Source organism: Cupressus sempervirens, chromosome 8, assembly GCF_028749045.1.
Source record: "Cupressus sempervirens isolate cs-2001-9-10 chromosome 8, ASM2874904v1, whole genome shotgun sequence".
Taxonomy (NCBI): domain Eukaryota; kingdom Viridiplantae; phylum Streptophyta; class Pinopsida; order Cupressales; family Cupressaceae; genus Cupressus; species Cupressus sempervirens.
Window position 1 is genome coordinate 373,695,014 of NC_143125.1, and position 25,870 is coordinate 373,720,883.

At 35.2% G+C, this 25,870-nt stretch overlaps 1 protein-coding gene across 8 annotated transcripts in view; it reads left to right on the plus strand.

Moving 5' to 3' along the window:
* LOC149542864 (S-adenosyl-L-methionine-dependent methyltransferases superfamily protein) overlaps window positions 1-25,870 on the plus strand; it is a 196,125-nt gene that overhangs the window by 160,388 nt on the left and 9,867 nt on the right. For 3 of the 8 annotated variants that reach the window (XM_089797777.1, XM_089797778.1, XM_089797779.1), the window contains one exon: window positions 7,804-7,936. The exons of 1 other annotated variant lie outside the window; for it this stretch is intronic. In XM_089797777.1, the coding sequence (XP_089653903.1) occupies window positions 7,804-7,936 (133 nt within the window). The remainder of the gene's footprint in view (window positions 1-7,803; window positions 7,937-25,870) is intronic. 4 more of the 8 variants (XR_016355540.1, XR_016355541.1, XM_089797780.1 and 1 more) reach the window with 3 other exon arrangements.

Here is a 25,870-nt window from a genome sequence, read left to right on the forward strand (position 1 = left end):
CTGGCCATGAATTTCTTCAAGGTGATCAACTGCAACTCTGCTTCTATATTCTTTGCTTTAGGCACAAAAATGATTGAATAATTGCCAATAGCCAAAGGCTTAGCTGAAGTAATGCCAAAACCAAGCCTATGTGAAGCATGTTGATCACTTTGCACGTCCATGAGCTGTCTAGCTAACTCCATCAAGATGATTCGATCTGTAGCATACCTAGGTAAGGTATATGGCTCTCCCTTGAAATATCCAACTCTCAAGTATGTGAAAATGGGAAACTGAAGAACAAGAGCCGTATTGGTTCATCTTCTCCCATGCTGCATTGGATACTCTTTTGATAATGAACTTCTTATCAAACAAGTACCAAAAATGTCCAAAGAAGGCATTTTGGACTGTTCTATAATGGAACTTACTATTTACCAAAGTGATTTGGTCATAGTAATCCCATATAGGAACTTGAAGATGATTTCCTTTGGTAGAAAGACCAGAGAAAGATCCCATTGCAACAACTATATAAACTAAATAAGAATTCATCTAAAAAGGTACTGATGTTCCCACATGGTATATTTGTTGGCAAAGTGCAATACTGATAAGTTCTCCCCAAAAGATGTGTTCTTTATTCTCCATAATGTAAAACATGAATTTATACATCCATGGCTCAAAATCAGTAGAATCTTTAAGGCCAGAAATCCGATTGAAAATGATAATGAGATCCTTATACTCTTGTTTAAAATTTGAGCGATGAACAACCTTTGGCCATCTGGAGAAATTACTTGTTTTATTGTCTAACCAGTAAAGGTTGACATACTTCTGATAATTATTCTTTTGTTCATTCCAACTGGCCAATGATGATCCTTTAGTCAAATCACCACATTCTGATTTATACGAAACGTTGAAGATTTGTTCTATAATCTTGGGATCTAGGCTAATGATAACCTTGCCGTCAGTATTTTTGATAGTTTTCATCTTGGAGTAAATTGCTGTGCACATCTATAAATGAAGTCAAGTTCTATAGCCGTCATAGGAAATGTGGATACCAAATGAATGTTGCTTCTCCTAATGCACTTCATTTCATGACTAGTCGGAGCTTCAACTCTTTGTAGAAAATCACCCACATCAACATGACCAATCTTTGTGTCCAACATGTTATCCAAAATAGATATGACTGAAGGAGCTGCATGAGCCAATTCTTTATCATATTGATATTTCATTTTACCTTTGGACTTGGATGACGAGGACATGTCTTGTGCTTGTGCTGCAACACAAAAATCCCAAAACATAAATACATCATTAGAAGGGATTTCCATACAAGTGAATTCTGGTTCAACAATGAAGATTCATAAATGGATTGGAGACTTCACAAATCCGTCAAAGTAACTTCAAAGAGAAAGCATATGCATATGCCATGGAATGGAAAGCGGAATGAAATGAAATGGAATTGAGAAAATGGAAGATGAAATGGAATGAGAATGTGTGAAGGTGAAACACATGAGAATGCGTGTAAATGAAAATTGCTGATTTCAAAAGTGACTTAACGTTTTCAAGGCATTATTACATGAAAAATGAATACATGTAACGGGAAGTGGAGGGTGAAATGAGATGCAAATGCGGGTAAAGGATACACTTCACATGTATGTGCGAATGAAGGTCAAGATGGAAATCATGGAAATGATGCAAAAACATGTGTTTGCTTACGAAAGCGCAAAAGCATATGAAATGATGGAAATGGAAAATGGAAGTGAGATAATGAGTTTTATACTCACTTTTGGTGAAAAAGAGAAGTCAAAGTACATGGGAAGTGAAAATGACATCTTTTTGACTTTTCAAAATGTAACTTAATAAAAATTGGACCTTTTGGATGCAATTACACATAATACATTTCGTGTAATCGTATCGTGCGAATGGAAGCGAAAAGTGAGATGGGTGAAAATGGAAGTGAAAAATAAGATTACATGCATGTGCGGATGGTGAATGGAATGAAAAACATGTAATCGCATTTCGTTGAGTTAGAGATGAAGTGTTGTGACATGGAAATGAAATATGGATTTGACGATGCTTTCGCATGTAATGAAGCCAAAACAAGTTCTTGGGAAAGAACTTGTAATTTCTAAAAGTGGAGAAAATCGGCAAGCAAGCACAAAACACACAAAACAAAAGAAACAACGTACCTTCGGAAAATAACTCAAACATGCCAAGATGCAATGCACTTCAAAACTCAAATTCGAAACTGGGACTTGGGAAAGAACCAAAAACATGAAAATGAATAAAAACTTCATATTTAAAGGAAAAATGCACTTTCCATGGCAAAGATTTTCACAATTGCAACCATCAAGTAATTTCATGGATAAAATCAGCAAGATAAGCATGAATTAAATAGCAAGGAGGAAGAAGTCCACTTACATGAAGATTAAGTGCGAAATATGAAGGTAAAAGATGCTCTAATGTTTGAAAAATTCTTAAAAAATGGTAAGAGTTTTTCCAACTTTGCTTCAAATGGGAGAGGGCAGCAAACAAAGATTTCATGTTAGAAGATGCCAAAATGTGCCCTAAAAACACTCCAAGATCCAAGGTTTTTGAAGATTCATGTTTGCAAGACGTTTGTGGTAAAAAACTTTTTTCTTCATGTTGCAAAATCAAAACGTTTTGATCATTAAACCTCAAAGTGTGAACTTCATTGCCATGTAATCCTCAAAAAATGCTGAAAAGATTTGGTTGGGAGGAAAAACATGCATTGAAAATGGATTTTTTTGCAAATTTCTTCAAAAACATGATCCATTATGAAAGTTTCAAAAATGTTTTTGTGGTAAATGAATCCATTTTAGAAGCAAGGAAACTCATTGCCATTCAAAACGTTTCAAATGGAACAAATCCCATGCAAATCCATTGAGAAAAACTCAAGTTATGAGCAAAAATGAAGGTATTTGGAGTTTTTTTTCAAAAATGTGCCCTAGGATTGATCTTCAAAAACAATTTTCAGCATGTTAAATCCATTCTTGATGCAAAGAAAATCATTGCCAAGGAAAACCGTCTTCAATGGAGAAGATTTCATGCAATTCCACTAAGAAAATCTCAAGTTATGAGCAAAATCGAGTTCTTGGAGGCCAAATGCATGCTTTCCTTTCAAAATCAGACTTCTTGGGATGCATAGCATACTTTAAAACATGAGCAAAATCGAGTTCTTGGAGGCCAAATACATGCTTTCCTTCAAAATCGGACCTTTTTAGATGCATGGCATATTTTAAAATATGCATCAAGTGAAAAATAGGACCTTTTTAGATGAAATGCATATTTTAAAATATGCTCCCAAGTGAAAATCGGACCTTTTGGAGAGGAATGCATATATTAAAATGCAACTCACCCTTTAGATGCATAAGCATAAAAACTCTACTTTTCATGTCATAGCATCAAAAAGGTCCACTTATGGTGAACTTTTGATGCAATGACATAAAAAATGTCCACTAAAGTAAACTTTATATGCAATGGCTTGAAAAATGTCCACTTTTGATGAATTCTACATGCTTATGCATATAAAATGTCCATTTATGAAGACTTTAAGTTTTTTAATTCACTTAAAATGATAAAAATGTTACAAAATGGGTCAGAAACAATATTTATTAATCATATTATAGAATTTAATACATAAACATCATTTTAAAGTAACATTTAAATAAGCATTTGATTTTTAAAATAAAAAATTAAAATGAAACTATATAGTTATATAGTTACTTAAGGTGAAAAATTAAAAAGTAACTCAACTTAAAATTATAACATAAAGTGCACTATAGTCACTTTAAGTTATAAATTTAAAATAAAAGTAACTCAAAAACATAACAAAAAGTGAATATAATGTTATATTTTTCAAAAAGTGAATGTCAATTTGAAAATATAACATCATATTTTTAATTCGTGATGTTGCACCTAAAATGTCCACTTTTGAGGCATTAAAATGGACATAACTCTTGATTGACAACTCCGATTGACCTCTAGGTTAGACCGAATCGAAAGGAAAAACAAAAAGCATGACATGAGCAAAACCAAAGGACCAAAAACAAACAAACACAAACTTAAAAGCGAAGAAAGTACGATGAAGGCTTCAAAAATCAAGCAAAGGCTCGACAAAAAGCAAAACGAAAAAGATTTGATGAAGGCCTTCAGTAAAACAATTTGATATTTGAATTGAAATGGATCAATCGATCAGTATTAAACAATTAAATATCAAATTCAAGCTTAGAGAAATGCGAAACTAGCTTCGAAAAGTTTCGTGCTGTTACCAATATTTTGTGGTGACAAAATGCAAGACAACAGTCGGTAATCTATTGAAGCTTCTGTCTGCACTCTGCCTATTGTGCTAAAATTAAAACTTCGTATGTTGTGCGTATTTCATCCTTATCTTTTGTCTTATTCCTATCCTTGTTAAGCAGATTCGACATTAATCTTCATAACACTTCCTTCGTTTCAGGTTCAATTGGCAACGGTGCCAAATGTTTACCGTATAGGTAAAATGATACTTATCGAATATAGTATAGTAAGATATAACACAAAAAAAATACTTATATTTATATACGCAATATGCACTTCACTGCTTACAAGATTATTAAGATGATTACAATGATGATCCAAAGTCCCTTCCGGATGGTGTACATATACTTTTCCGAAGGGGTGACTCAATTGTCACACACCCTTTTGGATGCAATTCTACCCATTGGCTACAATATAGAATTCACCGACAACATATATATCCCTTATTTTTCGCATGAAATAAAAAGCAGAACAATATTCTTGTCACTTATCCTTTCCTTGATCCTAAAATTGCCTCCTATGTGCCACTTGATATCTCTAGTTGTGTGTTCTTTTCCTTTGCTATGCCAGCCATTATCTTCTTGTCCCATGGTTTGTTTTCCCTTGCCAATTAACAATGGATGACATTCTTTTGGTATCATTTTTTTCCATTAAGCTGACTTCTGCTTCTCTCCCAGGTGTCTATCTTACTCAGTGCTGTTGCTGAAGAGGTCTGCTGCCTTGGCAATGACTTTGTCAATCCTTCTTAGCATGTTATCTTGCTTTGATAATTAGTTCTCCTCTCCTCTATTCTTCTGTTTGCTGCAAATTTATGATAAAAATAATGAGAAGATCATACATGAACATATATTTAATTTCAAGTGAAACAAGTGGGCCCTCTTTGTGCTCCAACAGCAGGTCAGTCCCAACTTGGGGAAAAAATGTTTTTTCAATTGAAATTCCTATAGGAGTGTAATAATACACAACACACACAAGAATAAATTAAAATAATCATAAATTTTCCAAAATTTACAAAACTAAATATGAAACTGAGAACACGTTTGAAAGCTGATGATTGATAACATTGTCAACAGTCTAGGAATAGTCAGATCACAGGTTTTAGTGATAGTTGATGAATGAAGAAAGGGCTTATATGAATATCAAAGTTTCTTCTAGCATTAAAAAGTCTCAGATAGCTTAAAGTCTCAACTATAGTTTACAAGTGACAAATATTAAGATGACAAAACAGGATTGCCAAATAATGATATCCATATGGTTTTTTTCATTTAAACAAGAAGCTAAAGTATTAGAGTCATCATCATCCATTAGATGTCTTAGAAACTCCTCATCGCTAGAATTGTGAGAATAGTTTGTATCCTTGTCCTACAACTTGTGCCCAACAAATCCAATATACAGATTGGGGTTACCGTCAACACATTACATCTCTAAGGTCTGCATCCCACTGTATTGGATCAAGCTATGCTTGAACCTACTTTTCTCTGCAGCAAGGGAACTATAAATAAAACTTGTGAGAGAAAACAAATGGAGAGTGTTTGCAACAACCAAAATGTGCATGTAGTCACCACCAACCATCTTGTCTCATGCCAAGGTGTGCCCCTTAATCCTTGTTGGAATTCCTGTAGTTTTCTTGTTCAGTAAGCTCTGGTCACTTGACTTTAATCAAGGAAGCATCTTATGAACTGCATATTCTCAAAGGCCTAAAGGAGGCCATTCCTCATCTTATGGTCATTAATGGGAATAACTGTACTGTGTCTATCCACATATCTCTATGGATTGAAGCTATATGCAACCATATGTAGAGGAGTGTTCAATTTATCCTAGTTTTACTGAATGAATATGCTTGTTGGAGGACACTAGGGTGGCTTCTCTCTCACAAATGGCAACCTTGATTGGGCTAAGCATGCCATCAATTCACTTGCAGATCTCGCCAAAACGATCGGTAGAATTTCTAAGTTTGATTACACTGAGAATAGGGGGTGCAAAAGATGTACTTGAGAAAAACCTTGGGTATGCATCCCCAAGGCACATTATGTATGTCATAATAGATAAATGTATACATATATGTATGTGTATGGTATATATGCATAAGTATATTATGTATTTATGCATTATTTATTTATATACATACATATGTGCGCATATATAATAGTAAATATGAACATATATATGCAAATATACACACCTTCCTATTATATATACAAATGTACATATCACCTAATAAATGGTTGGCTTCTAGTGATTAAAAAATTGATTATTAAAATCATTCTTTAAGGTGATAATACAAATAATTGTTATTTAATCACGTGAAGAATTTATTTAAAGTGATTGCCATACCTTTGGGTGGAAGATGATGGCAGATAATGTGAGCTTATTGATGGTAGGTCATGGATATATAGGAGCAATGATTGCATTTGATGGTAAGGTTGGGAGGGCTGCTCTTGATGCTCCTCTTCTCAATAGTTTGTTGTTGCTTCATGCCTGAAGACATAGAAAAAAATATTATGGTGCGGAAAAACCTGGCTCACCAAAATTTGAAACTGGACTAGGCAACTTGCCAAAAGTCAGTGAACATAAAAACCAACAATGTAGATTTATAAAGTAATATCTTAAGAACCACGCAGGATATAGAACTTTTAATTGATAATGGATAACTAGTAACTTATTAAGTAGTTTTTCATTCATTCATAATTTCATAGATCAAGAAAAACTCAATACACAATCACACATCATTTGTCATTGATAATCATATGTTGTTAAGATCATTCTTAGTAGTTATGCTTATGACTAATTTGTCAAGTTAAACTGTTCACTAGTCATATGCTCATAAATCTCAAATTTCATGATCATTATGACCATAAAAGCATCAAGATTCAATACACATTGTAGTGGTTGGTGGCGACTATATCTCATGCTGCTCCATCTGCTGCCACCTTTCCTCTGAAAAAGGATAGCCAGATACTATCAAAGAACATTGGACTCTAATGACTTTATTTTGTAGGAAATAACAAACCCCTGGATGAGAATTTGGATGCTTTGAATGTTGATTGGCATGGATGGAAAATAGTTAATGAATAATAGAGCAGCTAGGAGATGGCTGTAGCCTTGCCTCTTTTTTTGTTGGATGATTTTTTTGGGAATTGAGCCACTAAGATTTGCTCTTCCCCTTGTTCAACTTGCTTAACATTATTTTACCATCTGAATAATCGATTCTTTTTAGGAGCATCTCTGCTTTTTCGCTTTGTGAAAGATAAATATTTTATTATGGGATTTTGGTGAACTTTCAGTTACTAGAATCCAGTGCTTTGATGCTTTTTTTGCAGCTCTTAGTTGCCTAACCCAAGTTACTTTCAGAAAAAAAATCCATGCACACAAGTTTGCAAATTACTATTAGTGATGTTTCAACATATCTAGAGAAGAATTACATGATTACGAGTTACTAATTGTTATAGAGAACATAATTGCTTTTCTAGTCTTCATGAATTTCAGTCCAAGTATGCTTACCTCAACTTCTAGATATTCATAATAACATTGCTGCCAATGCTGGATCCTTTGGTGCCACCAAAGTAACTTCTATGTTATTGCATTGGAGCCAAAATGAGGTTGGTCACTTGGGACAAACCTTCGATTTCATTCTTGCAGCTGATTGGTATGCTTTTCCTCTTTTTACAAGTACCAAAATTTTTGTAGGTGGCTTCCTTTGTTGAGTATTTTTCCCTTTATGTTTAATATATAAGGATTCAATACTAAAAATGCTAGAATTTGAAAACTTTGTGTTTAGCTTTCTGAGTCGGAGAAGGTTACAATTTTTTTCTCAAATGTTTCACATGCTTGTGCTTATTTTTTCTGTAGATAAGAATATTATTAAAAAAATTGACACTTCATATCATCCAGCAAGGATGTGCATCATACTTAGACAAGAATCTTGGCCATTAATAAGATAAAATTCTATTGGAGGATTTCATACTGACCTCAATATGAATAATAGTTGTTCTAAAATAACTTTTTGCAAATTGTATTGAGGTTGATTCTACCAAGACTTGTTTCCGACATCCTTTCTATCTTGATGAAAAATAATATAACTTCTTTGTAATGTCCCCTTATCCTGGATGTCCAGGAAAGGTGTGTACATTGATGATATTAAACAACCTCTTTTGAAGAGGATACAGTCTCACCCTAGCTCCCATATCCCTGAAATTTAAATTCAAATCTTATATCTGCTATATTCAATGAGAAAAAATTGATTTTTAGTGAGGATCTCAAGTATCTGCAACATAGCCCACATAAGCATGACAAACCCATGCTTCACTTAAATTAAATGGTTGAAATCTCAAGATAGGGACCCCACCCATGGTTAATTCTATTATGACTAGTTGGAAGACTTGTTGTGACTGCTCAAGGAATTCAAATGCACTCGTTTTCTGCATCTGAAACACTTGGGCATTGGGTGCAGAAAAGTAACTTGCCAACTACAGGAGTAGATATCTTGATGATGTACCGGGTCACCTCATGTGTATCCAAGCTCTGTGAGGAAGCCTCTTCAAGAATCCATGGTTCCCCACATTCAACCCAATTGATGATGATAATATCATGGGTAAGACTGCCCCTGCTGACTTGGTGAATACTGGGAACAACTATCCCTAAGAAAAGCAGGTAGCAGTATTGGGGAATACATTTGATCCCCAAATTCACCAAACAAGAAGCTTTTTTTTCAAATTATGCTAGAACCTGTGTAAATGTTGACATAGAAAAGTCTTTCTGAGGTATAATATATTGCCATAAATGGGATGATTTGGACAGTAGCAGTTCATAAATTATTGGAAGCCTTTGACAGACCTTTGATGAACATAGGTACTTAGCTAGAGCATATCGTACAAAAAATACCATGATCAACTATTCACAAAGCACCAGGAACAAAAGAGCCTCCATGATGCAAACATTAATGATGAAAGATGAACATCTAGTGACAAAAAGAAAAGAAGCTCAACCCATGTCACCTCATATTGCAATTAATCAAGCCATTCCGCTACCACCCATTCCACAGTAGACTGGAAAGAAATCAGCTTATCATTGAGATTGGTCCAAAATCAAGTAGGTGAAGAAGTAAGATAGGGGAGCATCTTCAACTCTTCCCCCATTGCTGACACCTTTGAATCTATGTCAAGATTCAAAGGAAAACCCATGTTACCAACATAACGAGTTTTTAGGAAAGCATAAATATATCTTTTGGAGTCAAATTTTTATATCAGAGCAGATGTAAATCTAAGACTTGAATGCCATTTACAGTGACAGTAACCAAATTGCAGACATTTCAAACATCACCTGACCTAGATATTGCATATCCTTCCCTAGTATATTAGATGATTAGGCATGGAAAATAAATGCCAGTTCCTAAATAAAGATTTTAGAGCAAAAGAAATTGACCTACTACAGTAAACCACTACATCAAGCTCCTTGGACATGATCAAGCACCCAGGAATTTTGATCAGCAAGAGAATTAGATTTTTCCAATCAGCCTGAACAATTATCTACTGGGACTCAACTAGGTTTGCTTTTGACTCACACAACTACTTCTATTAGGGATTGTGCCATATGTTTGAACTTAAGAAGTTTTCTGCATCTCAATGTATAGATTCTCCTTATGCAAAGAACAACTTACTTGAAGTATCCCAAGCTTAGAAAAGGGAAACTAGACAAGACATTCAACGGGTATTCAAATTAAAGCTCAAACAATTACATTTTCTATGAAAAATTGAAAATGCTCAAGAAATCTTGCACCTTGGCCCTCTTTAACAATTATTCCGCATTGAGAGTTATGGATGGATGATACCAGTATGTCCATGTGCTGGTGCCAGGATACACAATATGCAGATGGTTGTATGCTCAATGTTGGGTTTGCTGGTGTTAGTATGTCTTATCTGCTGGTGTCAGACTATATGCTACTGCTGCTGATAAGGTATGGTGCCACTGGAAGATGTAGCTTTGTTCAAGAGTGCTGCTGACAGATTTGTGCGTCTCACTGCTCCCACAAGTATGATGTTGCTGATAGGTGCCACAGGTATGACACTTCAGATGTTTATGCTACTACTGATACTATGGCAGTGTGATATCAATGTTGTTGCCAATGTTTGCATCGCTGGCATTGTGATCGCTATATTATGATCCTGCTATTGTAGGTATCATATATTGCCAAGATGTATATGTCATGGATATTATTGTGATGATAGCATTACTATTGCAAATGTTTATATTGCTATTCCTGCCGTGGCCAATAGATATCTCTGTACCACTGTTGCTGGAAGAAAGGACACTTGATTTCCAAATATACTTGGTGCTGTGGTTAGTGCTTGATTTGCTGATGCTATTGCTATCTCTGAATGCCTGATCACGGAAATTCAGAATGCTTGATGTCAGTAATGCTACCATCTCTAAATGCCTGGTCACTGCATCTATATGTTGCTATCTGAAAGGAATATATGCTGTCAATACTGTAGACCTTGATTATACCAATTTGGTTTCGAAAGGATACTTCACTAAATTGGCTGAGCAGACCAGGGAGGGTCTTGCACCTCCAATACTGCAAGCTTTATTAATCCAATTCCAATCTGGAATCGCAGAAAATGAAAGAGTAATTGAGTTTATTGATAATAATTTGATGCTCTGAAAACATCTCTCAATTAGAAAGTCAGCCCACATTGATTGGCGCTCAAGTTTGAAATATGCAAATAGGTCCATGCCAAGGGGAGTACCACCAGCACACCACAAATACTGCCCCCTAATGTACACCTAATAGTTCACGGGGAAGTGAATGAGCTATAAGGAAAAATTACAGTTAGTTCCTGCTTAAAGAAGTGGGGTGTGACATGAAAGCCCATCCTGGCTGGGTATTTCAACAGATCATAGAATCCATAAGAGAAAAGACAGGTCGAGAATTCAATCAACAAATTTTAGACTAGCTCTCTTGGATGTAAACATATAAATCACGGATGGATCTGGTGTTTTCCAAAGGCCTGTTGACATAGAGAAAGACACATAAATGGAAATAATTTATCGCAGGAACTTGGAGAGTATTGTAATCTCTAGCAAATTCTAAACCAATAAAAATCAATAGCAAATGCTTAATCACTAAAAATAAAATTTCTGCAATATTAGAATAATAAGATAATAAAGTATATGCTTGCACTTTAGTGGTAGCCAAGTCTTTTATAAGGTGGTTGTAATTGTCATCTATTTTAGATTACGTTTGATTACCATATGGTCAATAATACAATGGGATGCTCTCAACTCGAGAAAGCACACCATGTTTTCCCAATCTAATTTCTTGGTTTCTAGCAACATTGGTATTAGAGGTGGATCATGTTGAGGGAGCCAGTTAGTTGGGTATAACAGTGATTGTAATGAGTTTAAAGAATGGGGTGAGGGGATGCTGAAATTTTGAGCATTGTTTGCGAGTTAAGGATAAAAAGGTCTCAAATCCTTAAAATATTGTGAGTGAAAAATGTGCTGAAGTTTGTGGGCTTTGAGTCAAAAGCATCCATTCATATGCATTCTCCTCTAAAACTTAGTAAAATTGTGGGACACATAAAAAAGTTGCAAAAATTAGTGATATTGTGAACATTCTCTAAATACCATATTTTGTAGTGCTGCAAGAAATCATGACGATAAGTTGGAGACTTTTGCACCCTCTCAGACATACTTTTTACATCTTTTAGAGTCACCAAAATTTTGCAGACCATTTTCTAATCATAGCTAGGGCATTTTCTGACATGTTTTTCAAACTAGGGCAAAATGGTGCCCCCAACAAATTGTGCATATTTATAGTATTTAGAATTTAAAATATTTATAATCTGCATTAATTAATTTGCAAAGTCCACAATTTTGTTTTGATGGTTTTTTTCAATTTTTTTAGATGGTTGAATTTTTATTTTCAGGTAGTTTTTAATTTTCCATAATCCAAGTTGAAAATTTTGAGTCAAATCAAAGGGGCTTCTATAATTTGGATATTGTCTGGATATTTTTTTTGTGGCTAGTAGAAAAATGACATTTAACAAAGGGCAATAGAAACTCAATGAGAACAAAGTATAATATCTAGAACCAGAAGGTACTAGCTTTTGTTGAGTAATGTCATAGAATCTTTTAGGCATAGAATCAGATCTAATAATCACCTTGGTGATTTGATAGATGTCATAAGGAAGCCTTATTGATTCTCAAGTTGTCAGGATTAGATGATTTTAATATCTCAAGTCCAAAGCAATACCTCTGAACATATCTTGTGGGATAGTTTGAGTCTTGTATTTGAAGAATCTATTCTTTTCTATGAAATTACATGAGGAGGATGTCTCTATCAAACTATCTTTTAAAAGATAATCTTGAGCAAACCAGTAGACAATGAGGATACAGTTGTGTTGACCATTATCAGCTTGCTACCCTCCTTTGAGACATTTGTGGAGTCTCTAAACCTATTGACACAAAGCTAGATTTTGAGCTTTGACAAGGTTAGTTCATACTTGTTGCAGAAGGAATGCCACTAAGAGCAGATGAGTGAAATTTCTCTTGGGAGTTCAAAAACTGTACTTGCTGCACAATTTTAGGGTATAAACATCAATTCTCCTGCTCCCACTTCACAACCATGGAGAAAGGTTTAGTGCTTCTATTGTTAATAATCTGGTTATGTACATATTAGGTGGATATTTTGCAACCGACAGTTTTGGATAAAAATCTAGTCGCAAAATAGGATGACCAGCCACAGTGTGTGAGACAGAATCTCTCCTACCTTAAAGGGAAGGCTCCCCCTTCTCACCATTCCTTAGATCAACTCAAGGTAAGCAAGAAGTCGAGAGATTTTGTAAAAAGCGTGTTACCAATATCCTTTCTTCTTAACTTTCATGAAAGAATCCACTTACTCGTGGCGCGAGTAATGGGTAGAGTGAATCTCTAACTATACTTCTATCAAGAGCTGGAAACAGTGATACAAATAAACTTTCACTAACTCAAAGGCTAGCTAAAAATGTACTGGTTTGGCTCTAAGTCCAGTTGTATTTCTATATGAAAAGCTTTACAATTAGGGCACAAAGACTCCTAAAAGTAAGAATACTTAACTATTTTGCGAATTAAGAAAGAAGTATAAGCTACAGACAAAGCTTCTAGCTATATATTTCCACAACCGCTCCCAGTCAAAGCTTCAGCTCCGATTGCTTCTTAAATCACTATGCTCTTTTACTGAACACACAATAATAACATGAATCAAGGCAATAGGCACAAATTATAGTCAAAGCTTCTAATTTGCTCTATCACAATTGCTTCTAGTGAAAGCTTCGAATCCAATTGCTTCTTTTATTCACTTTTCTCCCAAATTCGTATTACACACAATCAAAGTTATGCTTGCACAAATGTGGCATAGCTTTCTTGCATACAACAAAAGATGATTTATATAATGATGGGGCACTCCTTTATATAGGCATAGGAGTAGAGAAAAAGGTGGAGGAAAAAGGTGGAGTAACTCAATCAACTTTGACTTAGTCTAATTAAAAGAGAAAATATAGGGTTACATGCAACTACACGTGCAACTCGCATTACATCTTTTAACTTACATGTAACTTGCATTACATGTAATTACATTTTTTCATGCCATGCATCCTCTCCAGCTACAAACATGAAAGAAGAAGAAGACGAAAGAGAAGGAAACAATCCTAAAGGGCTTTGTACTTGACGATGCAATCTTGGATGATCACAGGATCAAAAGTTCTTGTACTTTGTACCGCTGCATTCACTTTGATAACCATGGTGTTGTGTCTTTTGATAACCTCTGACTTTGATGAATTGTCCGTTGTCATTTGAAAACTTGATGTGATCAAGCTTTTTTTGTTCAAGTTGTCATTAATTCTCTTTTGTAGATTGGCACATTTTGGATTCTCTGACACTTTGAAAACCTTCTTGATGATCTTCGGATGTAAACTCGAAACAACTTTCCATTAGCACCTTTACCTCTTTTTTTTCCTTTTGACATAAAGTGCTTGCGCATGGGAATGCGTACAAATGAGACTGCTGATTTCCAAAATGTGACTTGGGCTTTCAAGAACGCGGAGTATATCATGGCAAGAGAGATGGGTGGGGACTGGAGTTTGTTCCATCAATGGCTACACGAACGGGTGGCTCGAGGCCCCGGAGTACTCATTTCCGATCAAGATGCTCCTGATCCAGTACCGCCCTGTGATGGAGTACTCATTTCCGATCAAGATGCTCCTCGGGCGTATATTCCCTTGCCTCGTGATGGAGGAGCACTCATTTCGTGTATTCATGATGGATCGGAGGCACCTCCCAACCCCAGCCCCAACTACTATTGGGTCAGGGTGAGCTCTTTAGAATAGTAGATGTCATTGCACAGAAAATGGATTACATGTAAATGCAACATGTAATGAAGAATGAAAAGTGAGATGACATGCGAATGTGGATGGTGGATGAGATTTTATATGTAAGTGCAAATGGAAGAGATGCAAAGCATGTAATGACATGGGAAGTGGAAAATCATGTATTTGCTTATGAAGGTGCGAATGCATATGGAGAGATGGAAATGGAAAATGGGTTTACATGCATGTGCGGATGGTGAATGAGATGGAAAAAATGTAATCGCATTTGTCAGATGAGATGCGAAGTGTTGTGACATGGAAAGATGGAAATGAAATGTAGAGCGAAGTGAAACGTGCTTAAGTTCTTGGGAAAGAACTTGCAATTTCTTCCAAAATGGAGAAAAAACCGAAATGCAAACAAGCAAAACACAAAACAAGCACAAAACAAATAGATGCCTTTGGTAAAAGACTCAAACATGTCAAGATGCAATGCACTTCAAAACTTAAATTCGAATTTGGAGTTTGGGGAAATTCCAGAAGTGTGAAAATGAGAGTTTTCAATATTTTTAAAGGCAATGCACTTTTCATGGCATATATATGGACAAATGGCAATCATCAAGCAATAATATGCATGGAAATAGCAAGATAAGCACGAATTGATAAGCAAGCTTGAAAATGTCCACTTACTTGGAGGTTAAAGAGCCAAAATAGCAAGTTTTATAGACTTAAGACCAATTCTCCCTTAAACCCGGATTTTCAAACAACTTTTTGACTTTTTCTGTACATGCATGTAATGGACATTCAATGGTCGAATTTGACTTGAGAAGGCCAAGAATGTAGTCTCCAAAGATAAGAGAACGCATTTAAAACTCAAAAACAATCCCTCTTGATCAAAGGTATGGGTTGGAAATGCATTTTTTTGAGTTTTTTGAACAAAAACATGACTTTTTAATGCAAAAATCTGGGCCGTTTTTGCAAAAATGTGGCCAAAAAATGCATGTTTTTGAGTCATTTTTGACTCGGGGATGCAAAAACAACTTCCCCAAATGCATATACATGGATCAAAATGCAAAAAAGTGGATAAAGACCCCAAATTTTTGGGCATTTTTAACAAAAACGTGATTCATAAAAGGCATGAAATGAATTCATTCTAATTGCAAAAATGTGAGCCAAGATGTATTGCAAATGATTGAAGATGCCAAAACTCTTCTTTTCCTTGCAAAAACGTGATTTAAATCACTCAAAATGAATTTATTTGAAGATTTATCTAAAAATGTGCCCTTGGAAGGAGTTTGAAAAATGATTTTTTAGCAAGATAAATCCATTTTCAATATTGGAAAATCCATGGCCAAGCAAAAACGACCCTATTGGAGAAAATCTCATGCAAAACCATCAAGTAAATCTCTCACAATCTCCAAAATCAAGTTCTTGGAGGGCAAAGACATGTTCTTCAAAATCAAACTTTTTGGAGGTTATTGCACATATTAAAACATGTTTTTGGTTAAAATTGGACCTTTTTGGGTCAATAACATATTTTAAAGTTTGCAAACAAGACAAATAGGACCTTTTTGGGTCAATGACGTGTTAAAATGTGCAAGCAATCAAAATCGAACCTTTTAGATGCAGTTACACATTTTAAGTTACATCTCACATTTTGGATGCAAAGATATAAAAACTTAACTTTTGATGCAATGACATCAAAAAGGTCCACCTTTGATAACCTTTTGATGTAATGACATCAAAAAGGTCCACGAAGTTGAACTTTATATGCACTGACATGTAAAATGTCCACTTTTGATGGATTTTACATGTAATTGCATATGAAATGTCCACTTTTGATGACTTAAATATGCAGAGACATGAAAAAGGTCCACTTTTGATAATTTAATACTTCTAAGTTGAAAATTATATGCAATGGCATGTAAAAAGTCCACTTTTGATGGATTTTACATGTAATGACACATAAAATATCCACTTTTAATGACTTTAAGTGATTTAATTAGCACATGTCAATTTAAATTCATTAAAATATTACTTAAGTGGAACATAAATTATATTTACATATCACATTAACAATATAACATGTAAATATCATTTAAAAAGTAATATTTACTAGAGCATTTGATTTAAATGCTAAAAATTAAATTGAACTATATAGTTAATATAGTCACTTAAGTGAAAAATTAAAAAAGTAACTCAACTTTAAAATATAACATAAAGTGATTTTAAGTTATATTTTTCAAAAAATGAATGTCAAATTAGAAATATAACATGATATTTTTTATTCGTACTGTTGCATCAAAAAGGTCCACTTTTTGGGCACTAAAATGGCCATAACTCTTGATTTACAACTCCAATTGACCTTAAGTTAGACTGAATCGAAGGGAAAAATGAAAAGCATGACATGAGCAAAACCAAAGGACTAAAAACAAACAAACACAAACTTAAAAACAAAAAATGGACAATAAAGCCTTCAAAAATCAAGCAAAGGCTTGACAAAAAGCAAAAGGAAAAAAAACTTGATGAAGGCCTATAGTAAAATGATTTGTATAATGAATTGAAATTGATCGATCGATTGACATTAAGCAATTGAATATGAATTCAAGCTTAGAGAAATGTGAAACTAGCTTGAAAAAGTTTCATGTTGTTACCAACATTTTGTGGTGACAAAATGTAGGACAACAGTATAGAATGATTATAAGGAACGATGATATGATCTATCTCACAAGCATCAAAACGAAGGTAATGTGGCAGTTACCATCAAGGAAAACCACAAGGATGAGTATGCATTGCTGAAATTGGAACACAATGTTAAAAGAAAATTTGTGTTCTCTAATTTAGGTGCCTTCCGATACCCCATGTCAAGTTTATTTATGTTTTGATCGCTAATAAAAGTATTATATTGATATCCAAAAAGATTATATAGATTGTAGTGCCCTTTAATGGCTATGCCACAGGACAACCACCTAAGCACCGAACGAGCACCAACAAGCCCCCCAACATAAGAAGGAATTACAAGATCAAAATGATCACTAGACCCAAAAAGTGATCACACTAAACAAACTCAAAAAACCCTTGAAAACAAAAATACTTGGAACAACAAGACCAATTATCACTTGAACCAGCTGGCAGCTTCCTTGCAGGTGAAGGTGAGGAAATTACCACCCATAGCTTCCTCAGGCCCTCCACCACGAGCAAGACCATCCCTTCTAGTTGCAACACTAACCTCCACAATACGTTCCGACAATAAAGAGATGCTACCCCCATCACCACATCATTGACAGATGAAGAAGAAGCACCACTCTCCAAACCACCACCAAAGCTCCGCATAGCCAGCACATCACTGCTCGTACCCACATCACCACCCCTACCCAAAACAACCCTGCCACCTCAATTTCCATCTAGCTTGCCTTGCTTCAATGAAAACTGTCTACAAATCAGTGGACGCCCTTCCTCATTCATTGAAGCAGAGGATTTGACTATTGTTGATTTCCTCTTCCTCACCACCCTTTCTCTAGCAAGAGCTTGCAGCTATGCCAGGGAACACAAAAAACCGCCCAATTGAAACCAACCCAGATTAGCAATCGACAGGTGGACCTTAGTGGGTGCACTGGAGGACCAAGCCAATAGAGGTTGCAGCTCATCCGGACCTCCACCAATCAACCTCCATGGACGCTTATCCATATGTATACCAACCTCCAACACAACCCTATTCGCAACAGATTCCAAGCCTACACCCCACTTTGGCTCAATACAAGCTCACACCATGCTCAACACCTCTGGTTTGGAGTCGGCAACCATCGAGGAAAGCACCAGAAACGAAGAGGAGATCTTTGAGGTTCAACCTCGATCTCCAATCAAACATCAAATATTCTTCCCCAAACAACAATATCAAGATTTCCCAGAACAGGTTGTCACCATGTTTGAAGACATTCCCTAACCGTTTTATTGAGATTGATCCTTCAAATGATGGAATCTAGCTCATCATCTTCAAGGAGAAATTTGCTTCCATCTTCGATTCCTTCCTTCTACTCGACTCCGAACTCACCGTGTAACTGAACTGAAAGCGGAGTAGTAAAGTTTAAAACCCATCACCTAAGCTTCGATAAGGAGCGTATTCCAATGATCACTTCATTATGGCAAGAGATTGTCCAAATGACTCACACATGCCAAAGGCACAGATTCGAGTCATTATCTATCACTCCCGATGCCATTTGATTATGGGGTGAAAATCTATGGTTGTATATAACAGTGAATGCTAATCCATTTTCCTAGAGATATCTTAATATGTGTTTTTTGGAAATCTTTCTAGACTTGCTATAAAATTCCATTTTCAATGACCCCTTTGATCTCTTAGCCCGTTTGGCTACAGGAATAGTAATACAGGAATAAGAATACATATTTTGGATTTGTTCATCTTTGAATACAAAATGAGAATACATATTCCTATTCTGTGATTGGTTCACCAGGGATGGCGAATATGTTTATTCCATGTTTGGTTGTGTAAAAATGGAATAGGAATAGGAACCTGCACCAGCCGCTTGTAAAACGTATGCTAAACAACTAGCTTGAAAAATCACGGAAGCTTGATTTTAAAAGAGTAAATACAGGGATTGAGAATTACAAACTTAATCTCTTCATACACATAGATGGAAACAAATGACTTTCCTAGTTTGTATCAACAAATAAAATTTACATGAGCAATATGTATAATTTACTTACATTTTAATTATAGATGCACTCTGAAATCAACAGCAGCAATAACATACATTAATCTGGAATATCCAGCAGCAGCACATTAACCTTCAATAGTCTTAGAATGCAGTCCACGCCCAAAGAAAATTTATTGGTACTTCCTACAACTTCTACCAATCCATGCAAATTGGAAAAGCAACAAACCCTCACAACATTCACTTCAAATATATTGTTAGGGCTTAAAAACAATAATCTCCAGTATCAAACAAGAAGAAAAAACCTCAGGACCTGTAATGGTGAGTTTGACCCCAGAGTAAAGCTTCAACAATAGTGCAAGTAATAACCCATGTGATGTTCTGCAAGTATCAGGTAAATGAGCGGAAGCTTGAGCACCAATATTGAGGAAAATGAGTGGCACGATTTTCACGAACCCGATTTTTTTTGTTTTTTTAACAAAGTAAAAGTGGAATAGGAATAAGTATTCCAATTCCACCTATTTAGGTGGCATTGAGATACTCATTTTTTGGGGGCATAAATGGAATGCCTATTCCTATTGTATGCCTATTTACAATTCCTAGCTGCTGCACCCAAACGAAGATTTCAGAGATTTCAAGAATAGAGAGATGCCTATTCCATCTATATTCCCGTTGTCAAATGGGACCTTAGTTGTAATTCTTCATTTGTGGACAAAAATGGATGGTTTTTTATAGGTTGAATGGAGAAGGGAGTGGAGAGAACTTCATCCCTTGAGATATTTTCTTTTAACATAAATGATGATTTGATTGATGGATTGCTGCATGATTTGATTTTTCTCACTCTTCAATATAAATCAAGAGCAATGCTCCTCAAATGCCATTACCATCTTTTTCTTGTTCATTGGTTGCCTTGTGTAGGGATCTTACACAAATGGCTTCTCATTTGACTATATGAGCTCAAATATCTAACTTTACATTCACCACAAATAAAAAGCTAACCCACACCACTTGGACGTTGTATGATATCATCATTTTCCAAATTGGGAAGTTTGGATTTGTTTTCAAGTAACGTTGGATCATGGAGCCAAAACCGGTTGCCATTGTAGACCTAAGACAAAAAAATTCAATTAACAACAAAGCCAAAGAATTGAAGCAAATGAAATTTGGAAACAAAAAAATATGAATATAACTTTATGCATAGTTATAAATTAAGCATGTATTATGGATACAAGAATGAAAACAAACTGAAAACTTCAAAAAACCTGCCTCATTTGAAGAAACTTTCCTCTATGATCTCCTTGACAACAAAAAAATATTTTTCTTATGTGTAGGAAATGCAACGAGCAGGTTGGAGTGTTCAACATGTTAAAGTTCTAGCTTCAGTCAGATTAATTCGATTTGAGATACATTGTTGTTATTGGTAAATCATCATTTCCTATATATGCGTATTCATGTAATAATATATATATATATATATATATATATATATATATATATATATATATATATATATATATATATATATAGACATATATATATATATATATATTTATATAATACAAATTATTATTATTAAACATATAAATTAAATGATGATTAAACCTTAGAGACATGTCTCCTCTCATATTTATATGAGATCCAGATCTGCATTTGGAACATGCCAATAACAAATGGCAGTGATAGTACAATTGCAGAAAATGATTCATGTTACTCAACATGGTATCAGAGCCAAGTTGAAAGAGCAGAAAGCTTCTATCATCCAAATTTTGTTGAAGGAAAAGTTTTCATAATGGATGAAAGATGCGTGCCAAAATTGTGTGCCTTACATTTGTGACTATGTGGATACATGCCATATTTGTGCCTCTTCTGCATATTTGTAGCTGATTGTCTGCCCTTGCAGCCTAGTCTTCACCTATGTGACTCATCAATATTACTCCAGTCAAACATTGGAACTTAGTGCCATCTTTAATGACTAGATTTTGAGCATGGACGACCTACAAGTGTTTAGTGTGCGTGTTAAGCTTCTATGTCTGGTTTATCTTCTGTCTCATTCCATTGAGTTTTCTTCAGAACCAATAGTATTTATATAAAATTCTGAAACCATGACGAAGTCTACAACCATATTTTGATTGATAAATAATATTGTACTCAAATAATAAACTTTAGATAATCAGTTGTTTGTGATTCTTCTAAACCCGACATTAAGTGTCGTTAAAATTAAAGACGGTTCATCTGTTATTTGGAGTGCGAGAGTCCCATAGTCTTCGAGGAAAGCTATGAGGATGGTGATTTTCCCTAAAGAGGTGATAGATAATAGATGGAGAAATGATATGAGTGGGGGGTATTTGACGTAGAAGACTATCAGAGAAGAAAATATTGAACTCCATCTTTATGAAGAAATGGACATAGAAGAAAATTACAAATGTTGGAACTAAAACTAACGAAAGTCTATATAGAAGGGATCATAAATATTGATAGGAGAAGGCAAAAGATACAGTTTGGAGTTGGAAGTGATCAGAGACCAATCACAGTCAAGCGTTTGATATACCAGATCATAGCTCTGTGTTGCGTATCAGGATTTGCAAGTTGAACAAGAACAAGGATTTATTTCTCAGCATTCGTTTCACTTTCTCTTCCCTTATTTTCATTTATTGATGGAGATACATTTGTGTAGATCAAGCATTGGATAGAGAAGGAGAGATGCGAAACACAAAATCAAAGCCAACCAATATCATCCACGTCAGTCACATAGACGATACTTGCATCAACTAAAGAGTAATTGGTGTCCATCTTAAGAAATTCTCTATTAGAGATAATGGTATAAATTGGAATGGTTAACAAGTTGACAGTTGGTAAAATACCTAGCATTTATATTAAGGGGCCCGATCATCGGTCAAGCAAAGAAAAATCATAGATTCCATTTGAACAAACACTCTAGTGAATATATATATATAGGGAAATTTCTATGTATAATTAAGAGGCAAATAAAATGTGATGAATTCCTCCTTCCATGGTAAGCAGTGATAACAATAATGAAGGTGTAGGTTACGTGATTTGTTCCCACATATCCCTGTATTGATGTATGAACAAGTCAAGACAATAAAGGCAATAGGCAACAACAACATTTCTTATCAATAGCCAGATTATACAGCTATAGCATGTTACCTAGATTTAATGATAAATCCCTTAGACATATATTGGCAATAAGAAGTGATATAGTGAAAGAGCATAGACTGGCAACAATTTCTCTTAATTGGAAATTGTCAAGACACAATCCAGTTACAAATAAAACCCACTTAGCATATATTAAATACAAACATAGAGATTAATCATTTCATAATTGGTGTAAGGAAGCAAATAAACATTGGTCTATTACGGAGTCAAAGAAATATAATTATCCTCAACAATATACATGATAAATATCCAATCGGTACATTGACTATCTGAGAAAAATGATAAGTTCAAACTATACACAAATAGCGATTGCGATCTTATAAGAAGTCAATGATCTTTAAGTTTGACAATAGATAATTTGCCCCTTTTTAGTGAGCCCTCAAGTTAGGCTCCGTGAGTTGTTCCTCTTAAAATAAAATATGAGTGTGTGAGATAAAAATACTAAATAGACATATTCTAGTAACAAGATGGTTAGAGAATTATAATCATGATGGAACTGATCGAAAGAAAGACTCTATCTTGACTTTAAGACAAATCAAGAGCTCAACCTAAGATGGATTTATGAAGTTTTTGATTAAGGAAAATGGGTTTTGAAGGGTGCCTGAAACCCTTTTACAAATCTATTTTTTTTTCAATGAAGCCCAAACCATACAATACTACAGTCCATAGGTGAACCTGGTCACCAACCAGAGCAAGGTGACTAGGGTGGCAACACAAATAACACGGTACTCAGCCACAAAAACAGATTTTGAACGGGCACCTAAAACCCCATGGTTAAAAAAGAGATAGACAATAAGTCCCTAACCATGTTAAACTACAAAGGATAACAGGCCAAAAAAGCTAGGAGAGCCAAAATGAGATAGGGACTCAAGATTTCCCTTTCGGTCCCATCTTCTGAGAACATAATACCATATCAAAATTTGGAGTGGAGGGCTTGACCTTTTTTCCTTTTATAGTTGTCCATCCATCCTCCACCATACCAGCAACCTTCTGCCATGCAAAGTCAACAACACTAGAACTAGCCCCCAAAACCCTCGCAGCCCAGGAAGAAATTTGGACTACAGTAGAATGAGGGACAACAACAACATCCTGAGACGAAGCCACAAGAGGGGCTACAGTCAAATCATCAGTGGCAAAATCCAAAGGAGGGAGAACATAAGAGGTCACCACCATTGGGGCAACATTCGTACCATCAACAACACTCGAATCTGCCACCAAAGTGTCCTGAGACGAGCCACAATCCCCAACAAAGGGGGCTTTCTGAACCCTGTAGTAATCTTCCGAAACCCCCTTCCACCAAGAAGGAGACTTCTTCAGTCTAGATTTTTCAGAGTAGCGGGCAACAAGGTGGCCGGTCTTGTGGCATTTCTTGCATCGGATGGGATACCCTCATAATCAAGAAGCTGAATCCAAGAGCCAAGAGGGGAAACCAACTTAATCTTTTCAAGGAGTCCCTTGGAGACATCAATCTCCACAAGAATGCAAGCATACGTCGTCCGAAACATATTGGAAGATGCCTATCAACTAGCAAGAAGTCCTTGAGGGCCTCCCCCACTGCCTCCAAGACTGAATCCAACCATAGGTGAAGGGGGAGATTCAACAACCTAACCCACAATGGGATTTTATTAAAAGATTCTGTCAATGGATCAAAATCCTTATACCAAGGTTTAGCCATCAAGGGGAACTTCTCCCCCCATGAGAAACCATGGTGCAGGATGACATTTCTATCTTCAGTAGTGACGAATTTTACAATGAAAAAACCCCTTGCCACAAGGTAAATCTGGGCTATTTCCGAAATAAGGGGCTCCCAAACTTGGGTGATCCAGGCGTGCAGATCCAATTTATGAAGTTATTGATACATGAATTTAGAGAGATTTCTTATAGGAGAAATGATATCAGGAGAACCTTTAATAAGCATAAGGAACATATCTTAGAGACTATAATATAAGAATTCAGAATAACTATAACTTATTGTGTTACTCAGATCATAAATGAGATCTCAAATAGATAAACACATGAGGAATAGAAACATCAACCCTTATATATTGCATCTCTATACTAAATATAATCCTATTTTATTCATATTATAGAGTCAAGTAAGAGGAAAAAGAGGGAGATTGAGAGGGAGACCAACACACACAAGGATCATCCTGAGAAGATTGAATATGATTATAACTCATCTACAAGTGGAAGTCAACTAGACTATTTTATGGTTCAAATTAATAATAATGAAGTATGTAAGAATTCTACATTGTGTGTGTGGGGGGGGGTGAATGATTACCTTAACCAATGTTTCATCCCCCATTAGAGGCATTTTCTTGTTTGATGTATATGGACCTTCATTGGAGCAACTTGTGTCAAGAATGTTAATGTGCAGATAAGTATTTATTATCCTTGAGTATTATATTTACTTGCTTATTATATGTAATTCTAGACATACTATAAGAGAAAAAGAATGACACATTATGATAGTAGCTTAAAAGTTGTGATTAGGCTGGATAAAGTGAGGCTCTTGAAGCAAATATCTTTGATGATTGAGATTATGAGTATCCTTCTACATTAAGAGGGAGTATGACATTTTTTCAAAGGAAACACAAGTGCTTAGAAGATTAATACTCAGAGGGAGTCTTGAAATACATGTGTGTGACTGCATAATTTTAATGGGCCTACCCTTGAGTGCATCATGAGGAAGTATTGACTTATCACTAGAACATTGGAAGATTGATATCAGATTCAAAGTGAGTCTGACAAGAATTTGTAAAATTTCTGCAAATTCTATGACTGAATATAGACTAGATTCGATCTTCTTCTTCTCCTTGTGATTTGCTGAAATAACTTCAGAGTATTGCTTTCAATTGAATTAGAAATGTAATTCAAAATTCTGTCTTTTAATTTTGCAATTCGTATGTGGGCAATAATGACTAAGGAGCAGACTTGTCTTTTTTTCTTGTATGCTCTTAGACTTCATCCTTACCCTCTATAAGTATAGGAATCAAGAGACATGTCCTTAGAAAGGACTTGTCTCTTCCAAAGTTTATTTGCCTAACCTCTAGAAGTCGGCGACTTTCCAAGAATAATTAAGTTTAACCACAAACATAAACAATGATGTTTAGATTAGTCTTAAAACAAAACATAAGGATAGACGCTGATCTTATAAAGAGAACAATGCAATGACTTAGTCCTATACTTATCATGCCATATCAGATCGAATTGATCTGTTATCAGATCAGTATGCTATCAAGTTACAGAATTAACACTCCCTCTTAACTTGATAATTATACTGAGAGGTATCATATCTAGCAACATCAATAATGATGAACAAGCAAGAATTGATACTCTATATCTATCTGAATCTCCTTAGCATGTGATATCATAGAACACCTGATACAATGT